Here is a 14,296-nt window from a genome sequence, read left to right as displayed (position 1 = left end):
CACACACAGAGGAACAGGTTTTGCTCAAGAATATCCCTGTATTTAGCACCATCCATCTTTCCCTCAACTCTGACCAGTTTCCCAGTCCTGACTGCTGAAAATCATCCCCACAGCATGATGTTGCCACCACCATGTTTCACTGTGGGGATGGTGTTCTTTGGGTGATGCAGTGTGTTGGGTTTGCGCCAGACATAGCATTTTCATTGATGGCCAAAAGTAAAATTTTAGTCTCATCAGACCAGAACACCTTCTTCCATACATTTAGGGGTCTCCCACATGCCTTTTTCGAAAACTCAAAATGTGCCATTTTATTTATTTTTTTGCTGAAAGTAATGGTTTTCTTCTTGCCACTCTGCCATAAAGCCCAACTCTATGGAGCGTATGGCTTATTGTCGTCCTATGTACAGATACTCCAGTCTCTGATGTGGAACTCTGCAGCTCCTCTAGGGTTACCTTAGGTCTCTGTGCTGCCTCTCTGATTAATGCCCTCCTTGCCCGGTTTGTGAGTTTTGGTGTGTGGCCGTCTCTTGGCAGGTTTGCTGTTGTTCTTTCCATTTGGTTATGATGGATTTGATCAGTGCTCCTAAGGATAATCAAAGATTTTCATATTTTTTTTATAACCTAACCTTCTCAATTACATTGTTCCTTATTTGTTTGGAGAGTTCCTTGGTCTTCATGGCAGTGTTTGGTTAGTGGTGCCGCTTGCTTAGGTGTTGCAGCCTCTGGGGCCTTTCAAAACGGTGTGTATATGTAATAACAGATCATGTGACACTTTGGTTGCACACAGGTGGAGATCATTTCACTAATTTTGTGACTTCTGAAGGTAATTGGTTGCACCAAAGCTTTTTATGGGCCTCATAACAAAGGGGGTAAATACATACGCACATGACAATTATCTGTTTTTTTTTTTTTAAATGAAAGATAGTTTTATGTATATATTTTTCTAATTTTACTTCACCAAATTAGACTATTGTTACATAGTTACATAGTTACATAGTTAGTCAGGTTGAAAAAAGACACAAGTCCATCCAGTTCAACCTTAAAAACAAATAAATAAAATAAAAAATAATTGTACAATCCAGATACCCAATTTTATGCCCACAATTGATCCAGAGGAAGGCGAAAAAAAACCCAGCAGAGCATGCTCCAATTTGCTACAGCAGGGGAAAAAAATTCCTTCCTGATCCCCCAATAGGCGATCGGATTTTCCCTGGATCAACTTTACCTATGTTAGTACCTAGTTATATTATGTACCATCAGGAAAGTATCCAAGCCTTTCTTAAAGCAGTCTACTGAACTGGCCAGAACCACCTCTGGCGGGAGTCTATTCCACATTTTCACAGCTCTAACTGTGAAGAAACCTTTCCGTACTTGAAGATTAAATCTCTTTTCCTCTAGACGTAAAGAGTGCCCCCGTGTCCTCTGGGTTGACCGTACAGAGAACAACTCAACACCAAGTTCACTATATGGACCCCTAATGTATTTGAACATGTTGATCATATCCCCCCTTAATCTCCTCTTCTCAAGAGTGAATACATTTAGTTCCTCTAATCTCTCCTCATAGCTGAGTTCCTCCATGCCTCTTATCAGTTTGGTTGCCCTTCTCTGCACTTTCTCCAGTTCCCCGATATCCTTTTTGAGAACTGGTGCCCAAAACTGAAAAATGAAATTGTGTTCTGATCCATCACATATAACTCAGATAAAAAAAAAAAACATTGAACTAAAGGCTGTAATATAACATATATTACAGTCTTTATAAAATAGGTAAAAAGCCAAGGGGGTGAATACTTTTGCAAGCCACTGTAACTATGTATAAAATAACTATGCCTTGAATTCTTCTTTAACAATGGAGCTGACATTCTGATCAGGGCAACTTAGATTTGGGGGTCTATTTATACATTTTCACATAATTTTTCTAATTGGATTCAATTGGGAAATGTGCAAATCCTGGGATAAAGTTGCGTGAAATGAATTATAAATGGAACCCCCATAATATTTATGAAATGCAAATAAATCCTTAATGGAAAACAGAGCAGAGGTTGTTGGTAGTCTAATGCTTATAAAACTACTGACCATATGTTGCCTTTCTTATGCCAGCTCATTTATTTTTGCAGTCCAGGAAAACTGAACCATTTGGATGGCCAACATGCATAGCATTGCTGAGGTCATTTTAGTCCCAGAAGTCTGAAATGAGAGATTGGAGCAGGCTGATTGCACATGGTGAATGAGAAGCCCAGGGATGTGGTTAATAGCAGCTTTAGGAAGAAAGGAAGTAGGGAGCTGTGTAGCCCACCCCCTGTTTAGTTGTTTGCTACCCACGTCTGTACTCTGTCTGACTGCTGCTGATTATAGCGTCTCTTTCTCTCCCACGCTCACTTTCCCGTCCGTATCACAGCCTCTTGTCCCTGCTTGCTTATTTAACCAATTTCGGGCTTTTACCTTTTCACAAAGGCCACGGTGACGTGCAAAGAGCAATTATTTACCAAACGCACCATAGGCATTAATACAATTCAACTATGCAACAACAAACCAGAGAAAAGCAAATAACAAAATCGTAGCTGTTGCCTCAGTGACCAGTCAGAATTCTTGTTTAATTTTTTCCTATAAATGAAAGCTAAGGTTACTATTGGTTATTTATAGGTAAAGGGTATTGGTACAAACAAAACCAAATTTATTTCCTAGCACGCTTTCCAGCTAGCTAAAAGCAAAATAAAACCAATTAAGGTGTTTAACCACTTGAGCTCTGAAAAGGTTTTACCCCCTTTGTGACCAGGCCATTTTTTTTGCTATTTGGCACTGCGCTTAGCCCCGGAAGATTCTACCCTCTTCCTGACCAGAGCACTTTTTGCGATTCGGCACTGCGTTGCTTTAACCGACAATTGCCCAGTCGTGCAACGTTGCACCCAAACAAAATTGTTGTAATTTTTTTTCCACAAATACAGCTTTCTTTTGGTGGTATTTGATCACCCCTGCAGGTTTTATTTTTTGTGCTATAAACAAAAAAAGAGTGACAATTTTGAAAAAAACGCATTATTTTTTTACTTTTTGCTATAATATCCCCCAAAAATATATTACATTTTTTTTTCTCAGTTTAGGCCGATACGTATTCTTCTACTTATTTTTGGTAAAAAAAAATCGCAATAAACGTATATTGATTGGTTTGTGCAAACGTGATAGCGTCTACAAAATAGGGGATAGATTTATAGTATTTTTATTATTTTTATTTTTTTTACTAGTAATGGCAGCGATCTGTAATTTTTATCATGACTGCTACATTATGGCAGACATGTCGGACAATTTTGACACATTTTTGGGACCATTGACATTAATACAGCGATCAGTGCGATTAAAAATTGATTACTGTAAAAATGTCACTGGCAGTGAAGGGGTTAAGTGTGTCCTAGTTTGTGTTCTTACTGAAGGGGGCTGGGACTGTGCAGGGAAGATAACAAATCGCTGATCATACTCTGTATGAACAGACGATCTGTCACTTCTCCCCTCAGAGAACCGGAAACTGTGTTTACACACACAGTTCCTGGTTCGACGTGTCTCAGCGGTGATCACCGGAGCCCGGCCGGCGGGGATCATGACTACCGAGCACTCGCATCAGCTCGGGTGGGGGCGCACTAGGCTACATAACGTCGTTTCACCCAGCCGTGCCATTCTGCCGCAGTGCAACTGCGGCGGCTGGTCGGCATGTGGTTAACTTGTAATTTCGCAATCATACAACTCTGTACACAAACACAATTTTTATATAATTTTTTTTCACACAAATAGAGCTTTCTTTTGGTGGTATTTTTGCCTTTTTTTTCATTAGCTTGCTGGATATGCTTTCGGCTGCACAGTGCACAGTTGGGCTTCTGGTGTGTTCCTGCGCAGGTACACAACAGAAGCCCAGTTGTGAACAGTGCAACTGAAACATATCTAGCAAGTAAAAAAAAAAAAAAAAAAAAGAGGTATTGGTTCCAATTCCGGTTCCAATTCCATTTTTTTAATGAGGTTTTTCTAATATAATATATATATATATCACACACACATACATGCATATGTGTGTGTATATACTGTATATATTATAAAATGTTTGACCATTCTTCCAGAAGCGCATTTCTGAGGTCAGGCACTGATGTGAACGAGAAGGTCTCTAATTCATCCCAAAAGTGTTCTACCGGGTTGAGGTCAGGACTCTGTGCAGACCAGTCAAGCTCTTCCAACCTAAACTCACTCACCCACGTCTTTATGGACCTTGGCAAGGTCCATAAAGACGTGGGTGAGTGAGTTTAGGTTGGAAGAGCTTGACTGGCCTGCACAGAGTCCTGACCTCAACCCGGTAGAACACTTTTGGGATGAATTAGAGACCTTCTCGTTCACACTTCAGAAGTGATGTAATGTGTTAAATAGTTTTTTATGTGTTCTTTCGTTTCTCAGCATGGGAAGTCTTGCTCTTACAATTTTTTTTCAGATGAAAACTGTACTAACTAAACCCAAATCGGGCATTGTGTTCACATACAACAAATATTTTATAGTCTGCACATCCAGTTTTTGTCAAATTCGTAATCGGCTTTCGAAAGCACCGTACTAACGCTCCGAAAATCGGCAGATCGTTCATCGGACAAAATTTTACTGCCGATTTTCTGATAGTGTTTATGGACTTTAAGCATATACAAAAGGACATGGCCCCAGTAGATATGACCCTGGGGTAACAATAGTTAATGATCAGAAATAATACAGCTCAATAAAACGCAATAGGCAGCAAGAGACACTAATAGGGGTGTCTGCAAAGGTCTGAATGTGTTCAATGACCTTTCTAATCACCAAAATCTGCTGTATGATATATGTGGATGTGCAGAATTAAATGTCAGAGACTGGGACGGAAGTTGTAGGCTACATGATAAGTCAATTGCTTTGTTTTAATGTGCGCTTGTATCATTTGATCTGGTCTGTGCACTGAGCAGGCATCCCCCAGCAGATGTCCCTTAATGAGGAAAAAGTGATTGGTGGCAAGTACACCCGGGCAACCACTCATTAGGAGTGTTGGCATTGACATTGAAAAATAGAATAATATCAGACGATAGTCTCAGCATCAAAAAATAGTATGAAGAAGTTGCAAAACTAGAATTCTCTTTTCATTGACCTTGATATCTGTTTTCCTTTGTTTTTTCCCAGCCGTGCTACCAGAAAGTGAAGAAATGGGTTGAAAGTAATATTTCCTCGGTGGGGATCTTTGGCATCTGCATTCTTGTTGTACAGGTGAGTTCCCCTACACAGAATACATTGTGTCATGTAAAATGGAGGAATTCAAAAGTCCACAGTTGAATGAGTTTCTCTGTTGGGTCCAGATGCCAAAATGTGCAATTTGCTTAATCTGACTTATTTCACACAAATACAGGTGGAGTGGTAAAGCTTGGGTTGCATCTCTTCTTTCAGATCTGCTAGTCCTTGGTAGACTGTACAATAATACAGCCTATATTATAGCCACCTGCATACTTCTTGACATTCACAAGCCCGTCATCAATTTACTCACGGGTCAATAAAAATCCAAGTTAATCAAGGAAATCTGTCATGCAAAAAATAAGGAAGCTGCCATTGCTAAGCTCCGCCTGAAAGTAATTGATTTTGAGCAAGCACGCAAAAAGTGAGGAGGTAGTGAAGTCTAATATTTTGATCCATCTACTTGTTGCTGTTCACTGATCAAAAACTATTTTATTGTAGTGTTGGATTAGCATGGTGGCCAGTCAACCAGTATTCAGGCAAATAAAAGAATCATTTGTTTAATTTGGTTACAAAATAATTATAGAAAATCTTTATATGTATTTTACTTATAGCTGGTATACATTCTGAATAATCGGCTTTCTGTAATCCCCTATACAGGAAGAGTGAGAGGGGCAGCACTATAAGGCAATCGGACACAACTGCATTGGGTACTGATATGTCTGCAGCAATGAGTACTTACAAACAGAAAGAAAAAGGAGAGGTCTGATCTTATTAGTGTGCTGCTGTTCCTTCAGTGTCCAGTCACTGGCTAAATTTAGGCCGGTCTTGCATGGGTCGAATCTCGGCTGGTTCAGCAGGAACTGGCTGAGATTTGAACCACTAGTGGGCAGGCTGAATGTACCAAGTTGATTGATTGCTAGCACTAATCACTATCTTCTCCTGATGGGGGCAACTTCCCCACCCGCTCCCGCCCCCCCACCCCATGGCGGGAGAAGACAATGGCCTGGCAGGAGGGATTCCCCTGTCAACCTGTGGTTGCAGGAAATTGGCACCGTCTATGTCCTGTCTTAAGCCTCATACACACTAGTATCTTTTTTTTCATTCAACCCAGCAGGGCTGAATGAAAAAAAGCTCAGTAGGAGCCACTGTACTAACAATCCAATGTTAGTACAGCAATTTTCCCTGCTGTTCTATTGTATTCTGACAGGGGGGTGGCCTCTCAGACAGCGGCTGAGAGCTCTGATCGGGAGCTGATTGCCAGACCTTTTTCGGTCATGCCCCTTTGACAGAAGCCGGCCAAACAGCCATCTTTTGTTGTGGGGTCCAAAGTAGCTGCCTCATACTTGACAACTCTCCCAGTTTAAATTTCCTTGTCCCTTGAAGTTTTAGTCCAGAGCTGTGTCCCAATATCTCAGTGTGAAGTTCTGTTACTAATGCTGCCCAGCTTTGCCCTATTGCTATATACAGATGATTCACCTGCAGACCCTGTGTTTACATGTAAATAACCTGCATTGATATGTAAATAGCGGTGGCATATATATGTAAATAGAGCTGGCATTCACGTGTATATCATGCCTTCCTGAGGTCATACCCACCATCAATCCTGCTGAATGCTGCCCACTGGAGAGGTAAAGGAGCAAGCTTGAAAGTCCTGCCTACAATTGTGGTCATTAAAGCAGAGCTCCACCCTAAAGTGGAACTTCCGCTCATTGGAACCCCCCTCCGGTGCCACAATTGGCATCTTTCAGGGGGGAGGGGGGTGCAGATACCTGTATAGTACAGGTATTTGCACCCACTTCCGGCATAGATATCCGTAGAGTCTGTGGGTATTTACGCCACTTCCTGCGGGTCCCCCGCTGTCTGCTGGGAAACACACAGATCCCAGAGACAGCGGGGACCATCCTTATTGCGCAGCACGACTTGCGCATGCGCAGTAGGGAACCGAGAAGTGAAGTTGCAAGGCTTTACTTCCTGATTCCCATACCCAAGATGGCGGCGGCAGCACCCGAGAGCCGATCGAGAGATTGGCTTTGGGTGCCGACATCGCGGGAGCGCGCTGGGCGGGTAAGTGTCCTTATTTTAAGAGTCAGCAGCTGCAGTATTTGTAGCTGCTGACTTTTAAAAACAAAAAACAAAAAATGGTGCTAGCTGTCATAGAATCTTCTGTTCTTTGCCCCCACTCATACCCCACAGCCGTAATCTATTGGTGCTGTGGGGGTTAGTAGACCTGAGGGATGAGGGACTCCAACTACATCACCCTTTCTGCCCCCCTCCAATATTCATAGATGCTGTACCATATCTGTCATGAAAAGCTATCTATGATTGGAGGATTGGCAGACAAATGAAATGTCCATCTAGATTGCATTTTATCATGTCTACATATATCGCTTTTCATTGATGGAATTGATCAGTTGTATGAATGGAGGAGGAGCAAGCATAGTCGGTACTCATGATGAGTGCCTGTGATCCGTCTCTCGTCTCTATTAACCACCACAGCAGTAAAAGAATAATGGCTGTGGTATATGAGAGGGGGTGCAAAGGACAGAGGATTTGGCACCAGCACAAGGGATGCTTCTGATATGTACATCCCTTTTGTTGATTTTTTTTTTTTTTTAAACGTCTGCTTTAAGGTGGTTGTAGACTCTTACATTTGCAGTACCAAATGAAGTGACTGGCCTCAGATTATACACAGAGATGAAACAAGTCCTCCCTACATAATTTTGTATCTGTTTATCTGCACTCTTCTCTTATATACATCCATTCAAAGTGTAGAATTTATACAGCTTGTCTAAGCTTTCAAAAAGCAGGGGGAGAGGAGCTGAAGTTGCACTCTGCAGAGCTCAATGAAGAGAGTTTTTCGAGCTGATTGGAAGGGACACCCCCTTCTTCACACAACACACAGGAATATAGCTGAGGCTGTCAATCACATGCTATGTCTTGGAGTTCCCTTCCCCATCACCTTTTTTTTTTTCTCTTGGTGTCAAGAAAACAGGTCAGAAGGGACTCGTGTAGATAGCAGAGGAACAAGGCAGCAGACAGAAGTGACACTTTAGTGCTCTGGATTGAGTGAAGCACACACTAAAGAGGGATAGGCTTTGTTCATATTTCATGTGAGAGGTTTTAACCACTTTAAGGGAAAACTATAAGGGTTTGGAATATTTTATAGTTTGAAGTGAAAGTTGTATATCTATAATATATTATTTTTTGTATATCATTTTTGTTTTACAAATTTGGCATACTCGGGTTTCACAGAGCATTATGAGCTTTGGAAGGAAAAAGCATATATACAATTAACTCACAGGCTGTATCTGATTGAAGCATTGTATGTAGCCATCTATTAGGTGGGGAAGGAAGGAGGCTTTGGCAATTCCCTAATTACCTGTGAAGCCACACTGCCCTGTCAAGGTAGCTTCGATAAGTGTGATCCCTAACTTTTAATTGGGATGCCGACTATTTGACATTTACAGAGTAGCAATGCACAAATTATGAACAGGTGTACCTGGAGGTACATGATGTAATTTTTAAAGTTTTTTTAATATACGTAATCGTTGTTGTGCATTAGACAGCCATTGTGAATATCTAATATTATGCATGTAACTTTTGAGCTCTCCCTTTGTGCATGTTTTACATTTTGTGCTGTATTGCATACTTAGAATCACTGACTGGAAGTAAATCTTTTTGTTGTTCTTTCCTTTGTTAGGTGTTCGGTCTGATCTTCTCCATGCTGATGTACTGCCAAGTCCTCAAGGCAGAAAAGTATTATGAGTAATCACAGATGTTTGCAAGATCTTAAGATGATCCAGAGGCTGATGTTCCACATCTTTGTTCAGCTTGATCAAAGACTGTTTCTTCATGCTTCTCGGGCCATGCAAGGCTGTTCTTGGCTGCACTTCTCTTTATAGGGACCCAATCCCGTTTCTGTTCATCTTACCTGCTGACTGAACCATTAGCGTGAACGTATTTCCTGTATAAGAAGACCTATATTGCTGACTATATCATGGCAGCTTTTGTAAGGCAGCTTCCATATCTATACAAACCCTTTAGATTCTACTCACAGATGAAGAATAAGAACAGTCTTCTTGCTTCTTTTTTTTAAAGCACCAAAGCCATTTAATGAAGTTTGACCAGATGGAACGTTGCAATCTCAGGACATCCTAGAATGATATGCATAGGTCTGCCAAGCACATGCCTCGCAGGGTTTATTAGACAAAGCACAATGCTTTCAATCTGAGATACAGAAACAACAACATGAGCATTGACAACAATTCAATTTGCACTCTAGTCAAACGTGAACGTTCTGCATTAAGAGTTAATTGGGAGGCACAGTCTATATATCTAGGTTTCTGTCATTTATATGACTGACCCAAACTAAGTCATTATCATTTCTAATATCCTCATCTTCTAAATGATGCTGAATCTGAACCTGCAAAAAAAAGCAGGACAGGGTGTTCCATGGTTTCAGCACCACCCTCTCTCTGAGCTCAACTCAACCTCACCCAAGCACACAACTGGATACAAATAATCAAGAAACATGCAGTACTACCCTGAACACATGGAAAAGATGCCAAACAAGGCTACATTGGATTATAGAATACCAATCAATCCATGGAGTAGAATTTGAGCTGCAATGCTTTCTGGATGCCAGAATTTACTCATGTATTTTACTTGTTGCCACAGCCCCATGCCAGGGGTCGACTCTATAAAGGACATAAGGTTTTGTCACTGTTCCACCAAGAATAATACACATGTTTGCCATCAGATTGCAATATTAGCAAGACTGTGTGCCCAAAACATGATTTTGCCAATCTGTTATGGAAATTGGCCTAGTGATCACTTATCGGTTGCCACATCAGAGCTTCTACGTAAATTCATCTTTCTATTTTCATGCATTATAGCCATTCAGTATTATAATGTTCTTAACACAGATGTAAAATGCATTTATTCAAGTTTTTATATAATTAATAGACATTTGTACTTCATTTAACCTATATCTTTGCCAGAGGATGCTTCTGGTAAAGGTTTAACAAAAGTATTGGATCTGCAGTAGGGTGGAAAATATTGACTCCTGTAACCTGATGGAGAAAGCAACGTATTATGAGAACTTGAGCTTGAGCTGAACTGTTTTCTTGATAATATTTCAAGTTCCTTTTGCACTTGTGTTGCATTTTCTAGTATGTATATAAGGTGCCAATCTTCAAAGAGTAACTCCCCCTAGAAATGTGGTGGGGCAATATTTGATCTCAGCTTGGTTTTTACTACTGTTTGATTTTGTGTCATGGGAGTTTTCTGCCACCACTAACATGACTTTGACAGTTTGAATACTCTGCTTTTTCAGAAGAGTGTCTTTTATCATTGGCCTATGATTCGAAACAGAATCCACTACATTAGCCTTTCTCAACCTTTTCCCTTAGAGGACCTCTTGAAATACTTTTTAGGTCTCTGGGAATTCCTGGTAAACCAAATAATTGGGGGTCAATGGGAAAAACACCCCTTATATTAGCCAGATGAAAGAATGTATACAGTGGTCGTCAAAAGGCCACCATTATAGACAGCTAAAAACATCACTGGCTTACTGCAGATGGCTTCAACAAGTTATGTTGGCTTCAGAACTATGCACCATCAAATGGAAGTTCAATCAGCCACAATTCAAGGAACCCCTAGAAACCTCTGAAGGAACCCTATTGTTAGACAGAACCCTGGTTGAGGATGGCTGCACTAGAAGATTTGTAATATGTGTATGTATGCCACAGGTGGCTTAGTTGTCATGCAATCTGTTAACCAATCACAGCCATATTAATGGTGACAAGAGGCCTTCTCACTGGGACATTGTACAGCAGCAAATACCCAACCGTGGCTCAAACTTTGCATTCACCAAAAAAATATGAAATCTGTTTGGGGGAGTCCAGCTTTAATCCAGTTATGTGCCTATATAGCATTGCAGTATTGCCCTGGATTATACGTTGAATGTTTTTAAAATGCAAACTTTTATATTGTCATAAGTGTATAATAAAAAAGGTGTATCGTAAAGATAACAGCCTCTGTGGAAACCCCCTGGCAGTGTAGAGCAAAATATAAGGGCATTAGCATGCTTCTTCAGTTATTTCTATATGATATTCTGTATTAGGTTTACCTTGCTTTAAGGAGAGTTAAGATCTTTTAAAGTGTATATTTTAGTTTTGATTTTATTGACAGAAGTGTAAATGTCAAGGGGTGATTCTTTTTCAATGGCAAAAACTATTTACAGTGATTAAGTACTGCAATGGGCATCCTCATCTATTGGGACCCCGTGATTCTGCCAGTTAAGAGCGGAAATTTATAAGATGCTTAAAGTATAAATCTACGTAGAGATTATTTGAGGGCAGGCAGCGATCTAATAAACTTCTGGAAAATATATGTAATTCATTTTCTTTTATGTTCATTCTGGCTCTTGGCGTATCTACTCTGGCCTGTAGAAACCATCCACATTTCGCTTGCTCCTATGGGAAAATCATGGAATTCTGTGTCAGTGTGAAAGTAACTCTGACAAATGAAGGTGAAGAAACAACAAAATGTTTCTTGCTAGGGATAATGGATACTTCAAAAGCTCATGCAGTAATACAAATGACAGGGAACAGCACTAATTATACACCAGACAAAATTTCAACCAAGTGGTTTACAACTTATTTTAGATTTTTCTTTTTGGGGGGGGTTTCATTGGGGAGACGTTCCCCCTCATTTCCTGTTCTTTCAACACCAGGATGAGAAATGAGGGACATGGAGGTCACATGATGGGAACACATGAACAGCATGGGAAATCTGAAAAATATTTTACTTGTTCCCCACTCTACCAAAAAACGAAATTTTATTTTATAATATCTCTTTACTCCCTGAAGAGATTTTCCACCCTTTTCCTTCCTTCTGACCCTTGTCTCCTGGGGAAGGGGATGGGATAATAATAGGTTGATAGCACACCTTCATTTTCTGCAATCAAATTGTCTTTATTAACTTTTGTTCCACAAGTCATACAAAAAATTACAACATTGTGAAGGAACCACCAGGGGTCCCTTTATCAGGCAAAGTGGACAACCCTGATGCCGGCCTTTCTCAGGAGAAAACAACAGCCATTGGCTGGAAAAATCAAACCTATGTAACCCTAAGAAGACACAGCTAAGGGAGGTAAGGGGTTGTATACAGACACATATTTGTGTCTAATTCTAACCATATTGGATGAAACTGATCTTATGTCTGTAAGCACCTTCAGGGCTTGTGTACTTGGGCATTTGTGTCAAAACTGCTTTTCTCTCAAAGGTCAAAAGGAATGTAAAAACAACTTGAAGCAACTTAGGAGGTGGTCACAAGCTCTTAAAACCACCCATAAGACTCTTCTATAAAACCAAAGGTCTTTGTTGTCCACAGCTATCAATTAGAATCAATCTGTAGTTATTCTGGAGCTGGATAAAAATGAAAGATGTCAACTGATTGGTTGCTTTGAGCAGCTGCCCTTTCAGACCTTTGCTCCAGATTTCATATATTAGCCCCTGTGTATTAGCAGGTGTAACCTGCTTACATACCATATACCACACATCATGTATTTTGTATTTTTTTCCTCATCCGAAGATAGCTTGGCGTGTAAATATTAATGGTATCAGAGCACAACATATGTGAAATACTCAGACTTGTGTAATATGCCAATAAAATCTCTATCGTACAATGTATTGGTGTCAGTTGTTAATGGATTCCTGCAAAACATGTAAAAATGAGTTTGTATACAGAAGTGTTGCACTTTATTCAATTGCCCATAGTCCAGGAACTGGCGTAAAGCACCAGGGGACTTTTAGAATATAAGCACCTTACAGTAGCAAAAAGCCATGATGCATTTTGTGCTATGGTCTGTACCACATACTTACTGTACTGTATTTTCTATTTTTTTCTGTGTTGTATTGAGGAGCATCGGGTTACTCTTGTTCAGTTGTATGATGATATTTTTTTTTTTTATTTATTCTTTATTTTCCAAATTTTTCAAGCTTTACAAATATAAACTATTCAGCATAATAATCAAAACAACAACATTTCTTTGCAAATACTCATCCTTATACCTCACCCGCCCCCCTCCCCCCCTCACTCGGTCCTTACCCAGAGAGTTTTCCTAACATTCAAGCAGGTTCAAATAGCTTTCAGATTTTTGAAATTGTATCCAGGGTCGCCATTTATTCTGATATCTCTCTTCTAAATTATCCAATTTAAACATTGTCTCTTCAATCTTTCGTATACTTTCTAATCTTTCTACCCACTCTTTCATGAATGGAGGGTCGGGATTCCTCCACCTTCTCGGGATCAGAGCCTTAGCAGAGTTCAATAAGCCAGGGACCAGAGAATGCGCATACTCTCTCTCTCCTTTTTCCGGGTCGTGAAATAGACATACCCAGGGGTCTCTCCTAATGATTTTCTCCCAGAAAAGCTGGATCTTGGGGCACTCCCACCATAAATGAGCAAAAGTACCCACCACTGGACAGCCTCTCCAACACGTTGAGGGGGTCTCACTCCTAATTTTATTTCCTTGCTGTGGGGTTATATACCACCTTATTAAAAGTTTATATGACATCTCTCTGGTTTGTAAGTCTTTAGCTACCGAGTAGGTCCGTCTAATGATCCTATTTCTATGGAGGTCGTTATCTAAAGATCCAATTTCCCTTTCCCACTTCTCCAAATATGGGGGGTACTTTTGCTCACCTACATCTGTTAGGATTTCATATATTTTTGAGATCCTTTTTACCAGGCAATGACAGTTCTCTACCAACTTCTCTAGTGGTCTTAGGTGCTCCTTACCCCGTAGTGGTTGTGTTAAAGACTGAGTAAAATAGTGCAACTGTGAATATCTCCATTTGTCTAGTGGCTTGTGTCCCCACTTCCCTATAATTTCCTCATATGTGCACAGCCTATTCCCTTCCATAACATCCTGTAGCTTAATATTGTCTTTTTTAGCCCAGCTACTATAATATACGTGTTCCTCTTGACCTGGTAAAAAAAATTTAGTGTCCAATAGTGGGATTAGAGGTGAGTTGTGTTCCCAGTTATGTCTCTTATTTATTGTGTCCCAAATTCGAAG

The 14,296-nt window shown here is 40.3% G+C and overlaps 1 protein-coding gene across 3 annotated transcripts in view; it reads left to right on the top strand.

The window, feature by feature from the left end:
- The window catches only part of LOC143933953 (tetraspanin-4-like), a 170,930-nt gene extending 158,027 nt beyond the window's left edge, over positions 1 to 12,903 (top strand). For all 3 annotated transcript variants that reach the window (XM_077457159.1, XM_077457160.1, XM_077457158.1), the window contains 2 exons: positions 5,164 to 5,247; positions 8,912 to 12,903. In XM_077457159.1, the coding sequence (XP_077313285.1) occupies positions 5,164 to 5,247; positions 8,912 to 8,980 (153 nt within the window). In that variant the 3' untranslated portion in view covers positions 8,981 to 12,903. The remainder of the gene's footprint in view (positions 1 to 5,163; positions 5,248 to 8,911) is intronic.
- The last annotated feature ends 1,393 nt before the right edge of the window (positions 12,904 to 14,296 follow it).

The sequence above is a fragment of the Lithobates pipiens genome, unplaced genomic scaffold (genome assembly GCF_037356315.1).
Source record: "Lithobates pipiens isolate NorthernLeopardFrog02 unplaced genomic scaffold, aLitPip1_a1.2 Scaffold_27, whole genome shotgun sequence".
Taxonomy (NCBI): Eukaryota; Metazoa; Chordata; class Amphibia; order Anura; family Ranidae; genus Lithobates; species Lithobates pipiens.
Note: the sequence above shows the minus strand (reverse complement) of the source record. Positions and strands in the feature narration are given on the sequence as shown.